At 51.7% G+C, this 24,315-nt stretch overlaps 1 protein-coding gene across 4 annotated transcripts in view; it reads left to right on the forward strand.

Annotated features, from left to right (window-relative positions):
* Positions 1-24,315, forward strand: part of Abcc8 (ATP binding cassette subfamily C member 8) — a 67,470-nt gene that overhangs the window by 7,391 nt on the left and 35,764 nt on the right. For all 4 annotated transcript variants that reach the window (XM_021640376.2, XM_021640378.2, XM_060378791.1 and 1 more), the window contains exons 4-10: positions 3,354-3,520; positions 5,630-5,872; positions 6,623-6,811; positions 14,210-14,374; positions 16,884-17,039; positions 19,817-19,951; positions 20,199-20,361. In XM_021640376.2, the coding sequence (XP_021496051.1) occupies positions 3,354-3,520; positions 5,630-5,872; positions 6,623-6,811; positions 14,210-14,374; positions 16,884-17,039; positions 19,817-19,951; positions 20,199-20,361 (1,218 nt within the window). The remainder of the gene's footprint in view (positions 1-3,353; positions 3,521-5,629; positions 5,873-6,622; positions 6,812-14,209; positions 14,375-16,883; positions 17,040-19,816; positions 19,952-20,198; positions 20,362-24,315) is intronic.

The following is a 24,315-nucleotide window of genomic DNA, read 5'->3' on the forward strand; positions in this document are numbered from 1 at the left end:
CTGGGAGCGTCTGTGAATGGCGCACACCAAGGGATCTGAAAGAGAAAGGACGGCTGGAGTGGGGAAGGCGGGAAGGAGCCAGATTTGGCAAACCAAAGGCCACCCCACGGACTGGTGATGAGCAGTTGTTTTGGTTGTTATTGGGTTGGTGGTGGTGGTAGTGGTTGCTGCTTACTCTTCTTATTTTTGCGACAAGGTCTCCCTGTGTAGCCCTGGCTGGTCTCAAACTTGAGGTTCTCCTGCCTCTGTTTAGGTGTTGGGTGTGTTTATATGTATATCGCATAGTATTGCCCGTGTTAGCCGTTACAGGCGCATTCCTGTGGCATTAAGACCTGCCACGTAGCCGTCACCACTGTCTGTCTCCAGGACCTTCCACCTCCCAACCAAAGCTCCAAACTTACCGAACTCTAATCCCCTCGCTCTCCCTTCCCTAGCCTGTAGGCCTAGCATTCTGCTTTCCATCTTCATGAAGCCTCGTTAAGGACTCTTCTCCGTTAGTAACTTACTTACTTCACTTAGGTTAATCATTCACTGTCTTCTGTTCATGCTGTAGCGTGTGTCAGAATGTTCTTCCTTTAAGGGTGAGTGGTATTTGCTATCTGGCTATGCCACACCTGCCTATCCAGTCATCTGGTGGTGGACATTTGGGGGTACTTCCATCATTATTATTTGTTATTATTATTGTGGAGGTTTCCCAGCTTTAATTTTTTTTTTTCAAGACAGGGTTTCTCTGTGTGGCCTTGGCTGTCCTGGACTTACTTTTTAGATCAGGCTGGCCTCAAACCACAGAGATCCACCTGCCCCTGCCTCCCTGAGTGCTGGGATTACAAGCTCTGCTTTGATTTTTCGTTTTTGTTTTTGTTGTTTGATTGGTTGCTTGGAATTTTGAGACAGGATCTCATGTTGACCAGGTTAGTTTCAAACTCACTATGTAGCCAAGGATGACTTTGAACTTCTGATCCTCCTCTCTCTACCTCCACGCGCCAGGATTATAGATATGTGCCACACACCTGGCCTTGAGCCTGGGGGACAACGGTTGTGAGCATGGGTGCAATGAGGGCTTCCTCTGAAGGTCAGAGTGGAGCAGAGGGAGGGCAGGGGAATGGCGGCCAGTGCCCAGGCTCCTGAGGTGGTCAAGACAGGAGGACATGATGGTGGTCTAGATGTGGTGGAGCAGGGAGGGTGGCGAGCAGTGGATGAGTGTGGGATGCGCAGGTGTAGCGCAGAGAACGGGCACGGGAGAAAATGGAGAGGAGGCTCACCCACCTACCGCCTGGCTTCTGCTTTTCTCTGCCCAAGCATCTGACGGGCGCTGCTGCGTCCAGTGACAGTTCGGAGCTTGGCACTGTGGGAGGAGACCCTCTGGGCCTCAGCCTGGCTCCACCAGTATCTTCCTGTGGGCCGTTGCAGGAGACACCCGGGTTCTTTGAGCCTTGGTTTCCTGTCTGGGTAGGAACACTAAGTCCTCTTTGCCCAAGTCAGAGACTGGTTATAGAACCCTAGGGGGCCAGACACAGAGGCACAGCTCAAGTCCCTGCCCCAGGAGGTGATCCTCTCATTCTGGGAAAAGATATTCCAATCCATAGGAAGTAGTCCCTGCCAGGGGGGGAAGTAGTCCCTGTCAGGGGTGGCCTCCATCTGCGCGTCCCTGTGGCCTGGAGACCAGCACCAGTGAGGGGCCATCGCCACGGTCCCGGGGGCCTTCCCGCTACCCTCTTGTCCACACTCATTCCTGGCCCCATGGTGAGGCCTGCTGTCTTGACATGTTTCTCAGCCCACAACCAGCCTAAATAGATTTCATCTTTTTCTCAAACAATGGCTTGATGACTCAGAGGTGGAGGTCAGAGTGCGAGTCTCCTCTGCTCACTGTGGCCTAGCTGGGGGGGAGGGGACAGGGAGCTGAGGCTGGCCTCGTTGTGTATGTGTGTATAACTCCAGGGATGAGGGGTGCTGGCGCGGCCTTCATCAATGCCCCCTTCCTGGCCACTTAACTAGCTGTATTGGGGTTTGCCCTCTCACAAGCTGACAGTGAAAAGTGTAAGAATTTAGGACGGGATCCACCAAGGACTTCTGAAGCCTGCTGCCCCAAATTTGAAACCCAGCTCACATAAAAATGTCAACAGCTAATGTCCAAAGAGTAGCCATGGTGCAGGCCGGGTTCCTTGTGCTAAATGCTTCCCACACATTGTCCCAAGATACCATTGAGTGGTGCTGTCACTGTCCCCATTGATGGATAAGGAAACTCAGGTCTGGGTGGTTTGTGGTGCCACGTGTGCTCGACCTTTTGACATTACAGTGTGATATTTCCAACTATGAAATCAACACTTGAGGACTCTGCAGTGACTTACAAAATAAAATCAATAGTGTTTTAAGTAAGTTTATGATTTCGTGTTGGGCTGCAGCCATAGCTTTCCTGGGCCACAGGTTGGATGCGCTTGGTACCACGTGGCTTATCCAAGGCCATCCAGCCATTGTGTGTGACTCTGGGTGAGTCTGGCGGCAGGCCTGTCTCCAAAGTACTGCACTGCCTCACCGTGCGGAAAGTCCCTCTTCCTGTGCCTCCCATAACCCCAGGCTTCCAAATTGGGACGCTGTGGCCGAAGGGCAGTGAGGATAGGGACCGGGGCTTTCCCCACCTGTGGCCATCCCCAGCTGTCAGCGAACAGCCTAATTCACCTGATGTCTCCCGGCCTCAGAGTCCTTATTCAGAACAAAAGGGCTGGATAGAGTGATTATTAAGATGTCCCCAGCTTGAGAATTCCAGCTCAAGTCGCCATACACTGGCAAGCGCAGCTCTGCGGCTTAATGTGGCCGTGACCTTGCGTGGGTTACCCAACCTAGCTGAGCCTTGGTCCCCTTGACTGGTTGAAGAGGGGGTGACAAGCCACTTCCCTTTCAAGACTGTGGGAGGAATAAATGAGAAGACATGTTTAGAGTGTCCACCTGGCCAAGTGCCTGTCACTTAGTTGAGTTCAAGGAGCTATTTCCCCATCGTCGTTGCTAATTTCCTGACCTGTTGGACTTATGATATCATCCATGTTTCTTGGCATGTCTGTCATGAGTGTTATGATGCCTGTTCTGCGTCTCAAAGGGACACTGGAGCCAAGTATGGTGGCTCATGCTTGTAAGCCCAGCACCTGGGCAGCGGAGGCCAGAAAACCAGAAGTTCAAGGTCATTCTCAGATACCCACCTCTCAAAAGTCAGCCCATCGACTGGCTGATCAAAGGAATGACCTGAGGGTCTCACATGCACACACCTCCCCCCTGTGTTCTCCCTCATGCCTGCATGCTTGTAGAGGTGCCCACGTGCATACCTGAGTCCGCTCAGGATCCTCTTCCTCTCTCCTCCGCAGCTCTGCTCATCTATTGGATCTTGGCGTTCATCACTAAGACCATCAAGTTCGTCAAGTTCTATGACCACGCCATCGGCTTCTCGCAGCTGCGCTTCTGCCTCACGGGGCTTCTGGTGATCCTGTACGGCATGTTGCTGCTCGTGGAGGTCAATGTCATCAGGGTGAGGGTAAGCGGAGATGTGGGGGGCGTGGCTCTGACCCAGGAATGCTTTGCATGTGGACACTGTCACCATTTGGCAGCACTCAAGAACCCTCGCTGGCTTTCCCTGCCCTGGACAGGGCACTGATACCTTAGGCAGCTTTCAGGGGAGCCATTTCGTCTGCCCCCAGCCCTCCACCCCAGCTACCCTGAGAGAGAGGGAAGCATGAGATTGGGTTCACTCTTGCAGAGAAGGGGAGCATCAGGGAAGCTTGTGGTACTTTTGTTGGGGTCAGGGGACTCCATGGAACACTCCTGAGCAGGGGCCACTGTTCATGTTCTGTTTTGTCAGTTGGGTGTTTTGAGACAAGGGGCTGCAGCCCAGCCTGCTGCCATCTGTTCACCCTCCTGCCTTCATCTCTTGCATGCCTACCTGTGTCATGAGCCTTGTCATCCTTTTGTTTCTTCTCCCTTCTCTCTTCTCCACCTTAGACTAGTACCTTATCTTTATCCTACCCTATTCCTGCTGTCCCAGGTAACTCAAACTAACAGCCTACTTACTTCCCATATTATTTTTATTGCTATGACACCACTCACACAATTGTTGACATCCAAACAAATATCTCCTCAGTGGTTTCCCCTCCACACACATGCGATGTTTTTCCCTTCAATATTCTTTTCATGAAGATGGATCATATACCATGGTCAGAGCCATGCTGCTCTCGTCCAGGATTTCTCGGGACTCCCTCCAAGCTGCCCGAGATGCAAGCGCAGTCTCTCAGTGGCTGTATAATGTTCCACTGTGGATGGGCTGTGACTGGTCAGCCATGGTTCTGTGGGTGGACGCTCACCCGGCCGCCGAGGTCTTGGCTTCACACAGCAGTGTTCTGAGCGCTTCCCTCTCCGAGTGTTGCCACCCTGCTCTGCGGGAGAGATGCCAAGGAAGGGAGCTGCTTAAGCAAAGGACCTGTGCGAGCATTTAAAGTGAAGCCAGTGTTAGAGGCTGCTGCAGAAGGCTGTGAGCCGCCCGCAGCGGGTGAGATGGCCCTTTGCTTGCCCTCCAGCCCATCGCAGGCGTGGTGACTCTTTCTCATTTGGGTTTCCACTGGCTGTAAACTGCTCTTGAATTTGCCTGTCAGGCTCCTTGCTTTTAGCTAGCGGTCCTCCTTACATTCCCTCCCACAGCTGATCCTCACAGTGACCCTCCTTTCCATATCACGTTAGATGAGGTTTGCTGGCCTGTGCGCAAGGCAGGATTTGAACCAGGTCCACGCCACTTCAGCTCTGTAAACTCCATAGGTATTCGTTGCTTTTATTGTTGCTCCAAGGGAGTAGCTGATAAAAGCAGCTTCGGGAAGGGAGGCTTTTCTCTGGCTTACCGTTTAAGGGTGGAGTCACAGTGGCCGGAAAGGCATGGGAGAGAGAGGGGAGGGAGGGAGAGAGAGAGAGAGAGAGAGGTGCTAATGCTAGTGCCCAGCTCAGTCTCTCCTTCTCTCCCTAGATTTAAGAGTGTCTTAAACTTATATTTCAATTATCCAGGCGTGGGGCACACACCTTCAATCCCAGCCTTAGGAGGCAGTGAGTTCCGGGTCTCCACAGCGATGGAGAAGGGGTCTCCGTGTACATGAGTGCAGGTGTCTGGGGGTGCAGAGAGCAGCACAACCCCGAGTGTGAGCCACATGCTTGTGAGCCAGCCACACAGCTGTGCGCACAACCACACTGGGGTCCTCTGTGAGAGCAGTAGGTGCTCTTAGCAAGCAGTCCCTTTCTCCAGCCTCTGCTCTCTCCTTTGCATTCAGCTGGGAGCCCCGATCTTGGAATGACATCACCCAGCTTTCCTCCTCAGTTAACCCAATGTGGGTGTGCCCTGCAGAGGCTTGTCTCCTGGGAGATGCTGACAGGAAGTATTATCCACCGCACAATGGTGACCCCAGTTCTTCCCTAGCTCAGCTTAAATGCAGCCTCAGTGAACAGCCACAACGCAAGGAAACCCTTTTGGAGATGTTACAGGGCCATAGATGGTCATGTCTCTTGATGGTCAAGCGCAGGCCATCACCCCTTGACCCTTGCTGGGCGGCGGGGGGAGCGGTTGCACTTGCCCACCCTCCGCCCCCGCCCACACCCATGCGCCCCACAGAGGTACATCTTCTTCAAGACGCCGAGGGAAGTGAAGCCCCCGGAGGACCTGCAGGACCTGGGCGTGCGCTTTCTGCAGCCCTTCGTCAACCTGCTGTCGAAGGGGACCTACTGGTGGATGAACGCCTTCATCAAGACAGCCCACAAGAAGCCCATCGACCTTCGGGCCATCGGGAAGCTGCCCATCGCCATGAGAGCCCTCACCAACTACCAGCGGCTCTGTGCGGCCTTCGATGCCCAGGCGGTCAGTGGGTCCAGACACGCTACCACCCATCACCTGACTTTCCGTGGAGTCGCAGAGGATCTCAGAGGGCAGAAGGCCAAACCCCTGAGACCTGGGGAGGGGAGCAGGCTCACCCTCCATCACACAGAAGTCTAGGGCCAAATAGTCATAGCTGAAAAGGCCCTTACAGTTTAGGTCAGCGTGTCCAAGTTGCTCACTGTCAAAATGGGGAAGCTGAGGCTTGGTAAGAGAATTGGCTTTACATGACTCTTCATCTTAAAGTACAGTGGCTCTAATGAAGGGGATTTCTACCCAATATGAGTACAAGGCGTTGCCCTGGTCCTTACAATATTTCTGCAAAACTAGCCAGGCTGGAGTCAGCTCTTGGCAGTAAGGAAGAAGCTGAGACCCTGCAATTCCATGACCTGCCTACACTCCTCCACTGTGTCTGCCTGTCATTCAGGGAAACATTGGAACAGCTGGTAATGAGTGAACATGGCAGGTGCCAATCCGTCAAGATGGTGCTATGCTGGTCACGCGACCCCTGCCAGCCCTGTGACTTAATTGATGCCTCTGGCCTCAGTTTCCCCATCTGACCTGCCCTGTTATGCATCTGTTGACACCACAATTTCCTACTGAAGTTTGCCTGCCCACAGACAGCGTGGCCACAGGATTTCCTGAGGCAGCAGGGTCCAGGGGGGCCCGGGGAGGAGGGTCTCTCATGGCTGAGCCCACACCCACTCTGACCTGGCTATGGGGTTCTCTCGGCAGCGGAAGGACACGCAGAGCCTGCAGGGTGCCCGGGCCATCTGGAAGGCTCTCTGCCATGCCTTTGGGAGACGCCTGGTCCTCAGCAGCACATTCCGCATCCTGGCTGACCTCCTGGGCTTTGCTGGGCCACTCTGCATCTTTGGGATCGTGGACCACCTCGGGAAGGAGAACCATGTCTTCCAGCCCAAGGTGGGTCATCCTGGGGCCGGACTCGGCACCCTCTGAAGGTCCCCCACAACCGCCTTGTGCAGGTTTGAGAGGCCGCGTGAGCCCAGGAGGTCGTGGTGCCTGGCTGTGCCCTCTGCTTCAGCTGGGGTCCTGGGTCTCGGTGTGTGCATCTAGGATGACTGCTGGTGGGAAGCCGTGCAGGCCCCGCGGGCAGATCAGGTTTTCCTCTCTTTATCCCTCCCCCTCTCTCCTTACCCCTCGGTCTTTCTCGGGTTTTGGAGATAGGATGATCTTGAACTCCGTCTAGTGACACACCTCTTGCAGTCTGATCCTCCACACCTCCTGGATGCTCAGTGCTGGAGGTGTGCGCTGCCCTCCCTAGCCTATACCAAAGCTCCCCAGCGCCAAGATTAGATGATGCTCAGTGGTCTTTGCACCTCAGAGGGTGCTACAACTCAACTGTCTTGGACGAAAGAGTCAGAAATGTATCTATTTATACTGTCAACACAATATATATTGTATATTAAAAACCTAAAAGCAAAAGGGACCTATTAAGGGGCACAGAGGACCAATAAGAGCAGGAAGAGGAACAGATGAGGGTGATGGGATGGATATGAGCAAATTACTTTGGTGTATGTAATGTAATTATCATGATGTATGTAATGTATGATATTACATGATGTATGATATTACAGTGAAACCCATTTTTTGGTACAATGACTTAAAAACTAATTTTAAAAAGGCTCAAAGTGGCTGGAGAGATGGGTCAGCAGTTAAGAGTGCTTGTTGCTTTTGCAGAGGACCAGAGTTTGTTTCCCAGCGTATACGTTAAGCAGCTCACTACCACCTGTAACTCCCGGGCAGGCATGCACGAATGCACACATGTGCGTGCGCGCGCGCACACACACATACATGAGAGGAAGAGGGAGAGAGAAGGACTGAAAGGGTTCAGCATCCTCTTCTAGGAGTGGTTTTGTCTACTTGGGGCAACATGGCCCGCATTGGGGGCCGGGGGTATTTGATTCTCTGCAGCTGCCGCAGTGAGAAATCCCCCGTGAGAGTCGGCCTTGTAAAATCCTGGCGACCCTGGCGACAAGGCTCTTACAACGTTGCAACCACAAGCAGGTCCCGGTGACAGTGAGCGATAGCAATCAGGGCTGCGGTTGCTGGTGATGTTCGTCCATCCCTGAGCGCTGACTAGCAATTCCTGTCAGTCCTGGGGCGGTTTGGATAGTTTTCTCCAAGCATGACCGGTCCGCTGAGCACTGCTGAGTCAGGAAGCCCAGCCAGGCCAAGTGTGTGGGTCTGTCCTGCCCATAATGTTTATTGACCCTAATGTATGCTGGCCCTAGGCAGGGCTGTACGGTCATGGAGACTTATGATCAGACTTACGATCAGAAATGCCCACCAACAAGCACTGGGCACACATCAGGCTATGGGCACCGTTTCCCACTTTCTTATTTATCGCTAAGGGAACACTATGGGGTGGGGACAATGGAATATTCAGATATAATTCCCACGCCAGATAATCCATGCGGTAGATAAGCTTATTTCCATTGAAGGACGAAAACCTAATGCTGAGCCATATTAAGCAATTATAGTCTTTTCTGGCTATAAATATTTTGTGCATGCATGTGCGTGTGTACCATATCATGCATGTTGGGGTCAGAGGACAACCTGCACTTCTACCATGTGTGTTTCCGTCAGGGCCCTCTCATTGGCCTCTTTCTCTGGCTCTTTGAACCTCCCCCAAAGGAGAGAGAGAGAGAGAGAGAGAGAGATTATTTCTTTGCCTCCCACCGTGGCAACTCCAGTTTTAGTCTGGCTGTAGACAACCCCAGAATCTTCTCCACCTTCTCCATTCTGCATGTTAGGGGAAATTAGCGCACGCCGGAGCCCCCATCAGCTTGGGCAGTCATCTTCTTCCTGTGTTTCCCCAAGCCCTCGAATCGTGTGAGAGAAGCCCCAAGAGGTTTCATTCGCCTGAGCCTCCCCTCCCTGTCCCAGCCCTGGTGTTTGCCCAGGCTGCCTAGGGTTTATTGCCTCCTTATTGGAATGCTGTTATCGCCACACAGATCCCAGGGACAGATGGCTCTGCCTCAGTGGCAGCAGGCATTATCAGGTTTAATAGTTGTTTCCTGCAGCCCAAATATAATCAGCAAATTTCCGACACAGAAATGAGGGCTGAGAGAAAACACAGTCCCTAGCCTCTGGAACATTCCCTGGCGCTCCATCCCAAGGTTGCCTCCTGCAGTTTAATTCTCACTTGGACATCATTCGGTGCAGGCATTTTGTCCCTCGTCCTGCCTCCCAGCTCTATCTAAGAGCCAGTGTTTTTGGGGTTGTTAGGGATGGAGCAAGGAGGAACTTGCCAGCCCCAGGCTGCAGGACTTCAGCCTGGCAGAAGGACGATTCCAGCCCATGTCCCCCGGCTTCAGTGTGCAGAGCTGGCACCCATTGCTGACTCTGTCAACAACTGTCCTGTCCTCTCTTCCCTTCTAGACACACGATTGGCAAGGAACAGAGCTCCACTGGCACCTTGGGCAGTCTTGATTGTAGCCCACAGAACCTTGCTCTGAAGCTCCTGCCCCCACCGTTTCTCTTCCCAGAGAAATCTGGGCTCTACCCGGGCCCTCTTGCCCAACCCCCTCTCCAATCTGTCCCCTGCCAGGGATACCACTGATCTGGCTGGAGGGCAACGGAATTGGGTTCATAAAGAATGGCTGGTATCTGAAATCTGCCAGCACCACTCTGGAATATCAGCTGAGCCAAAAAAAGAGCAACCTGGGTCATTTCCAAGGCCAGAGCTTTGGCCCTTCTAGGCTACAATGGGAAGAGCTAGTTAGGTCTGTTTGCAGAACAGTCTGTGAAAAGGGTCGATGGTTCTGTGTGTGATCTCTCTCTCTCTCATTCCTCCTTCCCCTCCTCTTCTCTATTTCCCCCTCCCTCCCTCCTCACTGAGGTATTTGTGGCTCTCACTCCAGGTGGCATAATGATCGTTAATGTCTTCTGTTTCTGTGGGGTTGATGTCACTGGCCTCTTGGTGCCGATGCTCACAGCCTGAAGTGGCTGCCTTCGTGTCACTGACTCCTCATCGTGTCTCCCTCTTTAGGAAGTCCTTCTTAGTTGTGTTGGACATCCTGTGCTCCCACCGAGAAAGCCTCCCTGGTGGAGGGCTGCACCTCAGTGCAGAGTGCATGCTTAGCAAGCCCGAGGCTCTGGATTCCAGCCACAGCACAGCACACAGGCATGGATACATGCATAAACACACACCCCACACACACACACAACACACACACACACAACACACTGGGGAAAACAACCCTTCAATGAAGAATGAGGATGTTACCACACACATTCAGGAATCAGGCAGGAGGATCACCACAAGTTCAAGGCCAACATAGGCAGAATTAGTTGCTAATGTGCACAATGCGTTGGGTTCAGTTGCCAGCACTCCGTGCAGAAGTTATCATAAATGCTTCTGGATGCCATTTGCACATGGTTGCACGGCTCTCTGTAATAGAAATCCTTAATCATTGTTTTACAAATGATGAAACTGAGGCTTGGAAAAGTTGAGGGACTTCTTTAGAGAAACCATGCCTGATGAGCCTCGGGTACGGCTCCCCTCGGCCCAGGCTCTTAACCTGCATGCCAGGTGGGAGTGGTGAGTGTGTGGGTGTGACGGGTAGGTGTGGGTTGATGGTGACCTGAGGTACTTTTATTCAGGCTCCTAGATAGATGGTCCACTTTTTAACCCCACTCAAACAGAAAGTGCCCAGGGACCTTCATTAGGCTCCAGAGGACAAGGAAGGAGCCTTTTGAGGGCATGTCCTGGTCAGGCAGCATTAGGACGGTACCAGCAGGAGTGCCGCTGTTTGTCCTGCCTCTGTAATCAGTCCACTGTGCTTTCAGTGGCCACTCCACTGCCAGGCAAGAGCACGGGGCATGGACAGCCTGTGTACCGATTCATTTAAAAGGCTATTTGGGGCCAGAGAGATGGCTAACGAGTGAAAGTGCTTGCTGCCAAGCCCAGGAGTCTAAAGTTAACCCCCGGGACACACACTGCTGGAGGAGAGGACTCCCTCCCGAAGTTGCCGTCTGACCTCACGTGTATGCCGTGACACCTGTGCATGCTCTAAGTAAAAAGTTAAAATGTAACTAAAAAGTTTTAAAGAATATCTATTAAGCATCAATTTGCAAATAGCTTCCCGGAGAGCTTGTGAAAACACAAGTCCTAGGGCGTAGGATGTTCCAAAGCTTTTGTCCATCTGACGTCAGGTTGTGGTTCTGGTCTCTTCTCTCCTGCACGGGCCTTTCACCCCCTCCCAGGACCCAGGATGTCCTCTTCTTGGCCAGACTCCACCAGGGTGTCCTTTCTTGGGCCCCTTGCCTGGCCTGGTAGCCTCTCACCCCTTTTCTTAGTTTTGGGGGCAGAGTTTCCATGCTGCATAGGCCAGACTCAGACTCCCGCGTAGCGAAGGATGAGTCTGAACTCCTGCTCCTGCTGCCTCCCCCTGGATAGCAGTCTGTACTACCGAGGTGCCCCAGGCCCGGGTACCCACTCCACCAGAGAAACTTAGCTGCCTGGGCTCCGCCCCTTTGAAGATGCCTCAAAACGGCTGCACAGATAAGCACAACCCAGTGACATACCCAGTGGCAACATTTCCATTTTTAATAGGGCACAGATTGTTTCATCCACAGCAGCGTGATCTTTAGCCCTAGAGTGCGTGTGCCTGGGAAAAGAGGGCTGCAGGTTTTGCCTGTGGAGCTACAAATGAGGAATGTGTCGGTTTGTTTGAAAATTTACGAATATGGACGAATGCATTTGAGAGGGGTCCTCTATCCGACCAGCAAATGTGCTCAGCTGAGTTTCCTGCCTTTGTCTGGGTGTGGTGTGTGACTGTGGCATAGCAGGTCATGGCTCTCCATCGTGGTTTGCAGGGATCTTGGCTGCATTATTTTCCTGTGAGTATCTCAGTGTCCCTAACAGTGCCTGCGGCTGACACAGCTTCTACACCCTACCCCTGCTGTAATTCAGAAATAAGTATCTTCATGTGCATTTGTGTTATATGGTCAGGATGATATTGATAATGTGCTTGGCTTCAAAATAGCGGTTTCTGTTCTCCAGAGCTGGGAATCGGAGAGGGTATTGTGACATGGAGTGTGAGATGGGGCTGGTTTTCCCTGAGCCTACTTTGCCGGGATTTTTTTTTTTTTTTCTTGACTCAGAGCCAGCCAAATGGGCATATTTCCATCTGCCACAAATCTGTTCATGACAATAACTGTCAGAGTGTGACTCCGAGTCAGAGGGCAAATGAGACAGTGGGTCTGGGGTAGTGTTTTAGCAAGTTCACATGCCGTGTCTGAGCAGCCTTGGGCTGGCCACTCCACCACGACGAAACTCTGCTCCTCGTGTGGAGAGCAGGGGCCTTGCCCCTGTGTGCCAGAAGGATGGAGCACTGTATTTTCTAATGTCTTATCTCTCAGCCCATCCAGCCCCTAAGTTCGGGTGCGGCTGCCTCTAGCTCGCCCCCGCCCTTAGGCCTTCCACCCTAACCATTGCTGGTTTGGCATGTGACACAGCAGCTCTGAATCTCAGCAGGACCTTCCTGAGAGCAACTCTCATTTGGCCTCCTGTGCCTACTTCTTGCGGCCCCAATGGAGAGGCGCCTGGCCTGTGAAGCTTTAGAGAAGCAGCTGTGGGCAGGACCAGGCAGTTTCATGAGCTGGGAAGGCTGGTAGACAGGTCATCTGTGACACTGTAGAGCATCGGTTCTCAACCTGTGGGCCACAGCCCCTTTGGGGTCCCATATCAGAAATCCTACATGTCAGATACTGACATTATGAATTATAACTGTAGCAAAATTACAGTTATGAAGTAGCAATGAAATAACTTTAAGGTTGGGATCATCACAATGTGAGGAGCTGTGTTAAAGGCTTGCAGCATCAGGAAGGATGAGAATCACGGCTCTAGAAAGTAAGGTCTTCCACCATCTTGGCCCCTAAGCCAATATCCAAGAACTCTTGATTCTCCCTGAGAGAGCATTTCCCACATCGGCCTGATCATGACCCAGGTCATGATCTGGGTTTCTTCTCATTTTGTTCCCATCACTGTCTATCCTGTAGGACCTCCCACATCCTTCCAATGTCCACTGTCCTGGCAGTGTCAGAAAGGTGAGCGTTCTGTCGTCATGGGAAGATGAGTGTGTTTGTGCTAGAGGGTGATGCCTCATCAAGTTCAAAGCTTTCCTGGGAGCTGGTGATGCTGATTCTGGAAACAGGCGTGCGGGTGCTCTCGGAGACCTTTAGCACAAATGCGGAATGTTTTTCCTGATTTTTATCTGGGGTCTTGGTGGGGTACAGAAAGGGTGACTTAAACTTAAAAGGAGGTCCTGGGAGCCTGAGGGTTCTTCTTGGCTGCTCTGAGTGCTTGTTCCCATCTTCCCACAGGAACAGTCAACGCCAAATCCCCCACCCCCACCCCACCCGGCCCAGAAATCACTGCTCGGCAGATTGTTGGTTCCGTTTCGGAGGCAGAGAACATTGTGCCATTTGCCGTAGCTGCTCTGTTTGGGCTCCTCCGTGATCTGCCCTATTTATTCCTGTTCCATTCAGAGTAAACTCCCAAGGGCATGGAGGTAGAGATGCTGAGAGCCGTGTGTGCCTGGGGCTTGAACTTAGCCGCATTCTCCCCCAAAGCAGGGAGATGATGGAAGCAGAGACAGTGCTTTCTGAAGAACATTTTGTTGGATTTATTGGTCCAAGTGTGTGTATACAAAGTTTATTCTACACATTTGTGGGGCCAGAGATCAATGTCGGGTGTCTTCTCCAATAGCTTTCTACTTTATTTTTTAAATTTTAAAATCTTTTATTATTATTATTATTATTATTATTATTATTATTATTTGTGTGTGTAGTGTGCTGTGTATGTGTGGGTGAGCGTGCCACAGTACACATGTGGAGGTCAGAGAACAACGTTTTGGAGTTTCCCCTTCCTCCTTCACGTGGGTTCCAGGGACTGCACTCGGGCCGCCAGGCTGCACAGCAAGCACCGTTATCCACCGAGCCATCTGACTCTCAAAAATGAGAGGCTCTCGCACTGAGCACAGAACTCACTGAGTCAGGTACTGGCTGGCCAGCTACCCCGCCCCCCGCCGTCTCCCCAGCGCTGGGATTACACACTGCTGTACCCAGCTTTCTCCTGCTGGGATTGAACCCAGATGCTCAAGCTTGCATGGCAAGCTCTTTACCAACTGGTCCAGTCTCCCAGCCTCCTCATTCTGAGTGTTTATTTACCAAGAATGGCACAGGCTTTGCAAACACGGAGGCCCCTGCAGTGATCCAGGCATGCCCCGTGGCATGTGCTGAGTGTCACTCTCCTGGCAGCAGCAGCCACCCCTGGCCCTCTCTCTCCCACAGACACAGTTTCTCGGGGTTTACTTCGTCTCATCCCAAGAGTTCCTTGGCAATGCCTACGTCTTGGCTGTGCTTCTGTTCCTTGCCCTCCTGCTGCAGAGGACATTCCTGCAAGCCTCGTACTATGTCGCCATCGAAACCGGGATCAACCTGAGAGGAGCAATCCAGGTACTGGCGTCATAACTCTTTTTCATTTTCACGGCAGGCCTGCTTAACTCTTCTTGTAGATCGGAATAACTCTGCCGTGGGTTTATTTTTGATGTTATTCCCCGTGCCGTGTGGGGGAAAGTGCTGGGGTTAGGACTTGGAAGCAATGGTAGCTCGGGTTCTGCCTTGGACCACGCCGACACAGATGTCAGCTGCTCAGTCGCTGGTTCCTCCTCACCCTTGAAAGTGGCAGGCATCACCAGTCAATCGCAGAGTTCTCTCTCGCTGAGCACAGACTGTGGCCTCAGAATCCTTCTCTAATTCTGGAGGCCTAGCAGAGAGTCTGCTAAGTGCAGAAACATAAACTTATAGCATAGCAGATCAGCAAAACATGTAGGGCCATTTGAGCTCTTAAGTCTGGGGTCCCTGATGAGAGATTCATGACAGATAGGTCTGAGCTCTTGGTCCTACTTTTTAGAATTGATTGGCAGGATGATCAAAGCCGGAGAGGACTCAGAGCCCACTGGAGGATGGCAGTGAGGAAGCCCCAGGCTTCCATTAGGACTTGAGCTTGGGGCTGGCATGGAGAACCCTGGATGAGAGCGGGCCACCTGGGATAGGAGCTTGTCAGTGTTTCCCATCCAGGACAGTGCACAACCACACACTCCTGTGAGACTTTCACTTTCAGGGGCACTCACATGCCCCTGGCTTGACATTCTCCTTGTGCCGAGAGGAGAGGGAGGCCAAGCAGCCGATCCTGCCACCCTGTTGATCTTCACAAAGCTGTACAAAATCCCTAAGCTGCCTCATCCGTCAAAACTATTCTGCAGACAGATTAGAGGCTGGGTATCTTTTCTCTGTATATGGTTGTTGTTGTTTTTTAACAAAAATAGTCTGTGGCGTCAGGAGCACGGGTTGATCCTGTGAGAGTCATTCAGAGGAGAAGCTGGGAAGAGTCTGAGCAGAAGTGAAGGTTCAGCTTGAACTGGGGCAGAACCACACTCAGCTCTGCTCACCTTGATAGTATCAAAGGTGCAAACGATGCTTCCGTGCCCCAGTGCATTTCCATGGAGAAACAGTGTTTGTTCAAGGATATCACGCCCCCGACAAACCAAGACCCTCTCAGGACTCAGAGCTGAGAAGAGCCAGGCTGTGGGTGAACCCCACCCTTGGCTCCAACCCCTCAATGATAGGCCAGCTTGTACCACCGCAACCAATTTTGTGGTTGGATAGTTTTGTCATCAGATCTGTTTTCTCTCTATATGTCATCAATCTCATACAGCAGGCCAGGATTTTCCAATTATACTAAAAGAGCCCCCAAATGGGTTTTTAATATATCAGCTTGTAACTGTTTTTTTTTAATCATCAATCTGAATCTTGCATTAACCAGAGAGATTAATTCATATGCCACAGAAAGGAAATGGTAGCATTCATTATGGAAACAAAGTAGATCTTTTTAAAAGACCTCTTTTCTTTAAGATATTTGCAGAAAGTTACCTACAGAAAATGTGGTAAGAACCTGTAAGTTACCAAACAGAAACCTGTTACACACACACACACACACACACACACACACATGCATCCTGTGTGTATTTGCTTTATTTAACAGGTTACTCATGCTTCTTTCATTGAAAGCTACTGGTTAGCCCCTAAGGCTTAATTTCACAAAGCTGTGAGGCACATGAAAGGGCATGAATTTGTCCAAAAATATCACCGACATTATTTCCAGCCTTCCCCCTGCCGTATACAAACCCCAGAAAGACGTAGAGGAGACCCATGCTTTCAGAAAAACCTGACCCACAAACAAAAGCAAGCTGAGCTTAACACAGAGATGGATTAAAGGCTTTGCAGCAGAAGTGCAGTGCGGTTGTGTCCAAAAGCAGGCGCCCTGTGGCCACTGGCGACAAGACGTGGTTCTTCCTTGTTCCAGAGCACAGAGCTTGAAAATCCAGTCTTTTTGGAAAGTTCTGACAACCAGAACATAAAGCTTTCAGGTCCGAGCCCACAGGCAGCCATTACCCTCCATGCTGCCCTGTGGAGATTTTCAGACCAGCTGGGCTTCTACTGCAGGCTGGCTGACCCTCGTGACTGGACCTCACTTCAGGTCTGACCCCCTGCTCTGTTCCAAGGCTCAGTGACTTGGCCCCAGGCTAGAATTGATGCGATAAAACGGGCTACTTCTCGCTTCATCATTTTTATGTCTCTTAAATGTGTTCTGCATTGGTCCCCAGTAAATCAAGAGCACAAATAGATACTGGGACCTGCTTTTAAGATTTAGGAGCTAATTATGTCTTGTCCCTCCGGGGAAAGGTCAGGCTTGCTGGGGAATTAGCTTGCTGCTTCAGCCTTGGATCCCTGCCTCCTGGCTTACTGATGTATAGTGTAGATCATTGCGACGCTGGAATGACAGCCCTTGTGACACTGCTCTAGGGCTCTGTAGAGATGTCCGAAGCCTCTGGCCCCTTCCAGGTCTGGAGTGGTGATAGAGATGGCGGTGATGACAAATGTGGCACTCTGCTCTCATTTCTAGACCAAGATTTACAACAAAATCATGCACTTGTCCACCTCCACCCTGTCGATGGGGGAGGTAACAGCGGGGCAGATCTGCAACCTGGTGGCCATTGACACAAACCAGCTGATGTGGTTCTTCTTCTTATGCCCAAACCTCTGGGCTATGCCAGTGCAGGTACCAGATTCACGCTGGGGGAGCGCTCGTGCCAGGGAGTTGGGAGGCAGTAGGACACAAGGCCCGAAGCTACCTGTGTCTATTCTGTGTTCACCTGTGTCTTCCAACCCTCGGGGTCTACCCATGCCGTGCCCCATGCACGGCAGGCCATCTGGACATCTCAGTGCTCAGAGAAGGCAGTATCGTTAGGGCATTGGCAGGGGTAGCCAACTTTAAGTGACCTGTAGGATAATCATACAAGCAACAGTTTTGTAAATACGAAAAGCCGTACCTTAGGGATTTGGAGTATAGCTCAGTGGTTCGCGTGGTTGCCTAGCATGTGTGAGTGCCTGGATTCATCACCAGCAACACACATAAACACGGATAGCGGCGGAGGCAGGAAGGTCAGAACTGCAGATCATCCGCAGCTACAGAGCGAGTTCGACACTATTCTGTTGAAATTATTTGAAGTGGGGTCTTTGTTCAGTTGCCCAGGCTAGCCCCAAGGTCTTGAGTTCATGTCATTTCTGACTCAGCCTCCTGAGTACCTAAAACTGTAAGTGCAGAGCACCAGGCCCAGCTGATTTTCATTTTTAGCACATCAGAGACTGTGCCTCAATACTTACAGAATTGACCAACACACAGGAATTACTACTGTGAGTTCCTACAAAGACATGAGGGCTGGAAGGTAGCTCAGTGGTAGAGTGTTTGCTTAGCATGCATGAGGTCCCCCCATCCCCCCAACACAAACAGATGATGTAACCTTAGCTCGTGGCAAAGAACCCCCCACCTGGTTGGGATTTGGGGGCAGCCTGCTGACATAGGCCTTTTATGATTGTGAAATTCACTCCTCTTTTAAAATCAAACATTTTTTAAAAATGACATTTTGGTGGACTGTGCTAGAGTATACTTGTGCTCCCTGCACTTGGGAGGCTGAGGCAGAAGGATTGCCTCAAGTTTCAGAACAGCTGGAGTTGGTGAAGGTACACCTGAAGGTCCCTACAAATGATCCTGAGCACCCTAGAAAGTTTCTTGGAGTCTGGTGCGACCCCAGGGGATGAAGGACCCCACTCATCCAGGCGAGCGCAGCTCATGTAAGAATGAAGGGCTGTGCCAGGCAGCGCTCCCAGGAAGGTAATCGGTGGAGCTATTAAGTAGGAGGCTCGTCTCTTAACGTGGCCCCTGCCCACTGTGCCAGCTTTTAATGTCAGTTAAACACAGGGAGAGTGGTGTTGGGCTCCTTTCACAGTCTCTCAGTTACCGGCTAATGAAGAGGGCTTTCTGTGATTAATAGAAAGTGTGCGGCCCCTGCCTTCTCCATCCTGGAGCTGAGGCAGGGAGCCTCACGCCAGATTGGCTCAGGGATGTCAGGACCAAGCCAGGCAGACAGACATTCTTTTCTCTCTTCTTTGAATTAAGGAGGCCAGCATATCTGTTCTTCTAGAGCAAGCCATGCAGTTAAAGGTGCTTGTCTTTGACTATAGCCTGGAAAATGTCATCCAGGAGCTTTGGGGACTGGCAAGAGAGATTTACATTTCTCATGAATAGTCATAAGTAGGCAATCATTTACATAAAGCTAGGAGCAGAATGAGTTCTCATCTCAAAGAAAGCCTGTCAGGCTCAGTGAAAGCAGAGATACCAGACCCAGGTGTGCTGGTTCTCACCTGTAATCCCAGCCAGCGCCTGGCAGACGGAGCAGGGTGCTCTCCCGCTCAGCTTGGGACACACCACGAACAGCAGAAACTAGACCTGCAGTCGCAGCCACTTGGGAGGCTGAGCCAGGAGGATTACAGGTGAAGGGTAGCACGGGTTAAAGAGCGGTGGTTCCACACCTGATGCCTACACAGAACACTCAGTGGGACCTTGTCTCAAAAAAAGTTGTTGTTTTTTTAATGGGCGGGGTGGAAGGGTACAGGATACCTTTTCTGGGTGATGTAGCTCAGTTACAGAGCACTTGCCTGCATGTGGGAGGCCGGAAGTTTAATCTCCAGAAGCACAAAGGGGGTTCGATATAGGTAGTTCAGTTGGTAGGGTGCTTGCCCAGCATTCTGTAGTCCTAGTACTCAGGTGGAGGCAGGAGGATCATAACTGTAAGGCCACTTCAGCTACACAGCCTGTTCAAGGCCAGTCCAGGATATAAGAGTCAGATAAACGATAGATAGATAGACAGATAGATAGATATAGATGGATAGATGATAGATAGATAGATAAATAGATAGATAGATAGATAGATAGATAGATAGATAGATAGATAGATAGATAGATAGATAGATAGTGGATAGATAGTAGATAGGTAGATGATAGATAGATGATAGGTAGATAAATAGATGATAGATAGATAGATGACTGATAGTCACCTAGTACTTAGGTGATAGATAGCTGATAGATAAATAGAAGACAGAGAGACCCACCCAGCACCATGAATGCACAGCACATTCTCAGCACCTGTGTAGTTCTGCCTTGTCCCTTCATTCCTGGCAGCTTATTTTAAGTGAGATGTCAGTCTTAGCAGATAAAGTCAAGGGAGCAGTCTCAGCTCCAGACCCTCCTTGGGAAAGCGGACTCAGAGGGAAACCAGTCCTCCAGCTGGCTTCCGAGTCAATGCTCTTGGTTGCCAGCCAGAGCCTCCGCCGCATGTGTAACGAATGTACTGCTTTCCCATACCTGGCCCCGTGCCCCACTCCATCCCCAAGGCATTCTGAAGGCCTGGGCACCGAGGCATGCCACGCTCTATGGAGCTGGCGTCAGGGTCCTGCCAGGCCCCGGAGCAGAGAGCTCAGCCCCTGTCGCCCTCTCAGATCATCGTGGGCGTGATGCTGCTGTACTACATCCTGGGGGTCAGCGCCTTGGTTGGCGCAGCTGTCATCATCCTGCTGGCTCCTGTACAGTACTTTGTGGCCACCAAGCTCTCCCAGGCACAGCGGAGCACCCTGGTGAGTGTCCCAGGATATGCGTGTTCCATCTCTGCGGTCCCCGAGTCCATTCCCCTGGTCCTCCCCTTAGCAGCCTCTTCCACACACTCTTGGGCCAGGCCTCGCTTTCCATGAGACAGACCTGACAGCCTGGCTTGTGGGCACAGGAGCTGGGCAGATTTGGGGCATGGATTTGGTGCCTTCTCCAGGACTGAGCCAGGGCCACAGGCATACCCGCTCAAACTGAGCACACCACTCCCACCCCCAGGAATACTCCAACGAGAGGCTGAAGCAGACCAATGAGATGCTCCGGGGCATCAAGCTGCTCAAGCTGTATGCGTGGGAGAACATCTTCTGCTCCAGGGTGGAGGCGACGCGCAGGAAGGAGATGACCAGCCTCAGGGCCTTCGCCGTCTATACCTCCATCTCCAGTGAGTGCACTGCCCGAAAGCCTGGGTCAGGTGTGGGTGATGGCTGTGTTACAGAAGCCAGAGGCCCCTTGACTGTGGTGGCAAACTCCCAGAAATCAGTGTCCTTTAGCAAGTGGTCCCTTTTTGCTGTCTGTAGGTTTGTGTGTGTGTGTGTGTGTGTGTGTGTCCAGGAGTGCAGGTGTCTGAATACCAGAGGCACGGCTTTCCCTGGAGCTGCAATTGCAGACAGCTGACCCGCCTGGTGGAGATGGTGGGAACAGAACTGGGCTTCTCTTCAAGAGCAGTCCATGCTCTTAACCACTGAGCCATCTTGCTGGCCTGGAAATCAGTTTCTGTAATTCACTTATGCAAATGTGTCCTGAGAGCCTGCTGCGTTCAGGGTTCTGTGCTGGCCTTTAACACACAGATCGTTCTTCATGGAGCGGCCACAGTGCAGACAGGCAGCAAACGAACAGCAAAGGTTTCCAATTCTTCCGGGCATGAAAAGATTTCAGAGTCAGAAGGACATGCCACTGTCCCAGGGAAGCCATCATCTCCCTAGGGCATGCAGAGGAAAGGACTAGCTGTCCGTACAGAGCAGGAGTCCAGGCTAGCCTTTTGCTCTGCATAAAACCGTATGGGTTTCTAGAGATACACATATGGAAACCACTTCAGAGAACCTGTCAGACACAGCTAACTAACAACAAAGAAGTTGAAATCCAGAAGATTTCACCGTCAAAGAGAGATTTGGCAGGTTCAAAACCATAAGAGAAGGCTATGGGGCTGTCTCAGGGGGGGAATGACTGCTGTGCCAGTGTGGGGACCTGAGTTTGAATTACCAGCACCCCGGCCCTCCAGTTCTCAGAGCAGGTATGAGGCACTTCATGAGATGGGGATGTTAGTAAAGACATCTAGAGAAGCCAGGGCCCCAGACCCAAGCCCGCTTTGTCTCCGTCAGCTCTGACTGCCTTCCCAGCCTGGAGCTGATGCATAGCTCTGCCCTGAGGACAGCCTGGTGAGCGATAAAGAACCAGATACTAAGGAACGAGATTAGCAGGGGGAGCGTCTCCCCGTAGCTAGAAGACACCCTCTCCCAGCAATACCGTGGCTCAGATAATGAGGCAGTTTCAGCATGGCTGACATGGCGAGGAGGAAAAGAAACAGCAAGGAACTGGGGGCCACTGTGTCGCCAGAATTCTAGGCACAGTGGGCATCGAAGTAAAGGCAACCCTGAAAGTTTATATTTACTTTCTGGGTTCCAAACTGCAATCTGTATTGTGAGTAAGCAGCATGTTAGGATGCCTGCCTGGTCCCTAGGCAAATACCGGGCCCACTGAAGCCCATCTGACAGGTGCTATTTGTTGTATCAGGATCTTGGAAGATGAGCCAAGGCCTTGGGACTCAGGGTCAGTAGGATCTGAGGAAAGGACCAGAAGGAGAAAAGGACCCTGGAACCAAGTGGTAGCTTCCCAGAGCCCTGGACCTAGCCTAAAGGGACCAGCAAGGCAGCACAGGCTGGTCCCTGGAAGGGGAAGAGGCAGTATTGGTGTTATTCTAATCATACATAAGTACGAACTGCTACACGATAATCCATGCGTACACACGTGTGATGATTAAATCAGAGCTGCCAGCATTTCCATATCGGTAAGCATTTGGTCTATAAATTTTGATTAACATAAAATAATCGTACATATTTATGAGATGCAGTTGAGGTTTCAATGTGTGCTCAGAGTGGGCATACATCAAACCAGGTCATTAATGTACCCATGCCCTTACTGCTGCTCCTGCTAAGCTCTTTGGAGATACAGTTAAGTCATTCAGAAAATATATTAAGATGTTATTGTGAATCGTAGTCCCCCAGATGTGCAGAGCAATACTAGAAAAATAAGTCAGACCCAGAAGAGAGCTGGGGGGAGTTTTCACTTGTGTGGAAGCTCTAAGAAGTCCGCCTTGGGGCTGGGGACGTAGAGGATTAGTAAAGAGATGGCCACACAATCATGTGCCCTGAGTTTGATCTGCAGCACTCACATATGACACAGCAAGGGGAGGGGGCTGTGCTTGAAGCTCGGCCCTGGGGAGACAAATACAGGAGGTTCCCTGAGGAAGGCAGTCCTAGTGAGCAAGCCCAGGTCCCGTGGAGAGAGCTGTCCCAAACAAGCCAAAACTGAACAAAGGACACCTGATGTTGACCTCTGGCCTTCTCTGTCTCTCTGTCTCTCTCTCTCTTTCTCTCTCTCTCACACACACACAGAGACAGACAGACAGACAGACAGACAGACAGACACAGAGTCTCAATGTAGAACAATGGATGGAGAGAAGATAGTGAGAGGCTCCATAATAGTATAAAGCCCAGCTAAGTGTAGCTCCCCTGTCCTTCAGGAGAAGGCAGAAAGCCCAGCATTGTTTGCATGGTGTCTTTGTCCTTGCTGGGGTGTCTCTTCTGGGAGGGAGTGGTCTGGGGGAGGCCTCTCCTGTCTTCAGACATGTGCTTCGTGCTTCAGTGGGTTTTTGCTGTCCCTGTCTGGACTCCTGGCTTCTGTTTCCAGGGATCAAGGCACAGGACATTAGGCTGAGCTAATGGGAATCTCATGTTCCTGCCCCTGGTGCCAGCATGGGGTACGTGAAAGAGCCGGGTGTTTGTTTCCAGATAGGCCCATCCTGGGATTCTGGATGGGTGTCTAGTCTGGTTGTATACACACCCTGCAGGCAGGCTGTGGGGCAGACATGATTCTTTCTGATATTTGTGATGGTTTCACTGACAGGGTCACCAAGAGTTCTGGTGTCCTGGCAGCTCCTAGGGGGAGAGGAGCTAATCGAGATCTGGGAACATCCGTATCCAGCACTTCGCAGAGGAGTGACAATCAGCCAGCCAAAAATGCCGCAGTCCACGCGCAGGCATGCCAGCGCTCTCTGTGCTGAGCTGTGCTGGAGCCCTGAGCATGAGGAAGGGGTGGGCACAACTCACAGTCTCAGGGCTCATTGGCTATGACCACCAGCACGGCTGTGCGCGTGTTAGAGCCACGAGGTCAGCCCCGGGCGCCCCGTCTCCTGTGTTTCTGGCCTGGCCCTGCCCGTGGCTTTTTTTTCTTTCTAGCACTTCTTGGCCGTCTTACTTACTTACGGTCTCCTAGATGCCAGGCCTTGTGTTTGGCACAGGGTGAGAAGACATGCTGGCCCTAGCCAGGTGCTGTTCATAGGGAAGCCCGCCATGCAACAGTGCAGTGATTGACAGAGCGGAAGGGGCCCCTAAAAGTTAGGAGTCTTAGGGGGGGTGGATGTGAGGACGCTGGAGGTGGCGCCCTTAGTGGTTTCCCCGGGATAACCATGAGTTACCCACGGCTTTGAGGTGGGGAAAATGATGGTGGGTTCCAGGACAGCCTTTTCAGTAGAACGAGAACAACTCTGAAAAAACGGTGTGTCAGCGGCCAGGCTTACCCCTGGGGCAGGGAGCTGGGAAAGAGCTTAGGTAGCCTAAAGACATGATTGCCATCTCTCCCAGGGCTCTGTGCTCAGGGGTCTGGACCCCAGACAGGCAATGCGAAGGTCTCCGGCTGTGTCTTGGAAATCAAAAGCTGGAAATCAGCTCCGACATGTGTGAGGACTGGGGACAAGTGTCCACAGGAAGCAGCACGGTGGCCCTCCACATGCCCCGCACTGCCTGTCTCCCTCTATTTCCTCAGTGGAAGCATAAGCCTTTTGTGTTGTTCTTGTTTGTGCCTTTGTCTTTGTGAGAGCCTTTCTTACTGGCCCGGAACTTGCAATGTAGCCGAGGATAGCCTTGAACTGTGAGCCTTCCTGCTTCTGTCTTCTGGGATTCCAGGTGTGTACCACTCCCAGCTCCTGGCCCCTCCTTTCTCCAGCTCCCCTCCTTCATCACTTGCCCTTCCCTCTGCCAGTCAGTGCAGAGGGCCACTGGTGTGCATCCTGACCTGGTTTGGCAGGAGGCTGGCTGAGGAGGAGCAGAAGTCAGTCCTG

The sequence above is a fragment of the Meriones unguiculatus genome, chromosome 1 (assembly GCF_030254825.1).
Source record: "Meriones unguiculatus strain TT.TT164.6M chromosome 1, Bangor_MerUng_6.1, whole genome shotgun sequence".
Lineage (NCBI taxonomy): Eukaryota > Metazoa > Chordata > Mammalia > Rodentia > Muridae > Meriones > Meriones unguiculatus.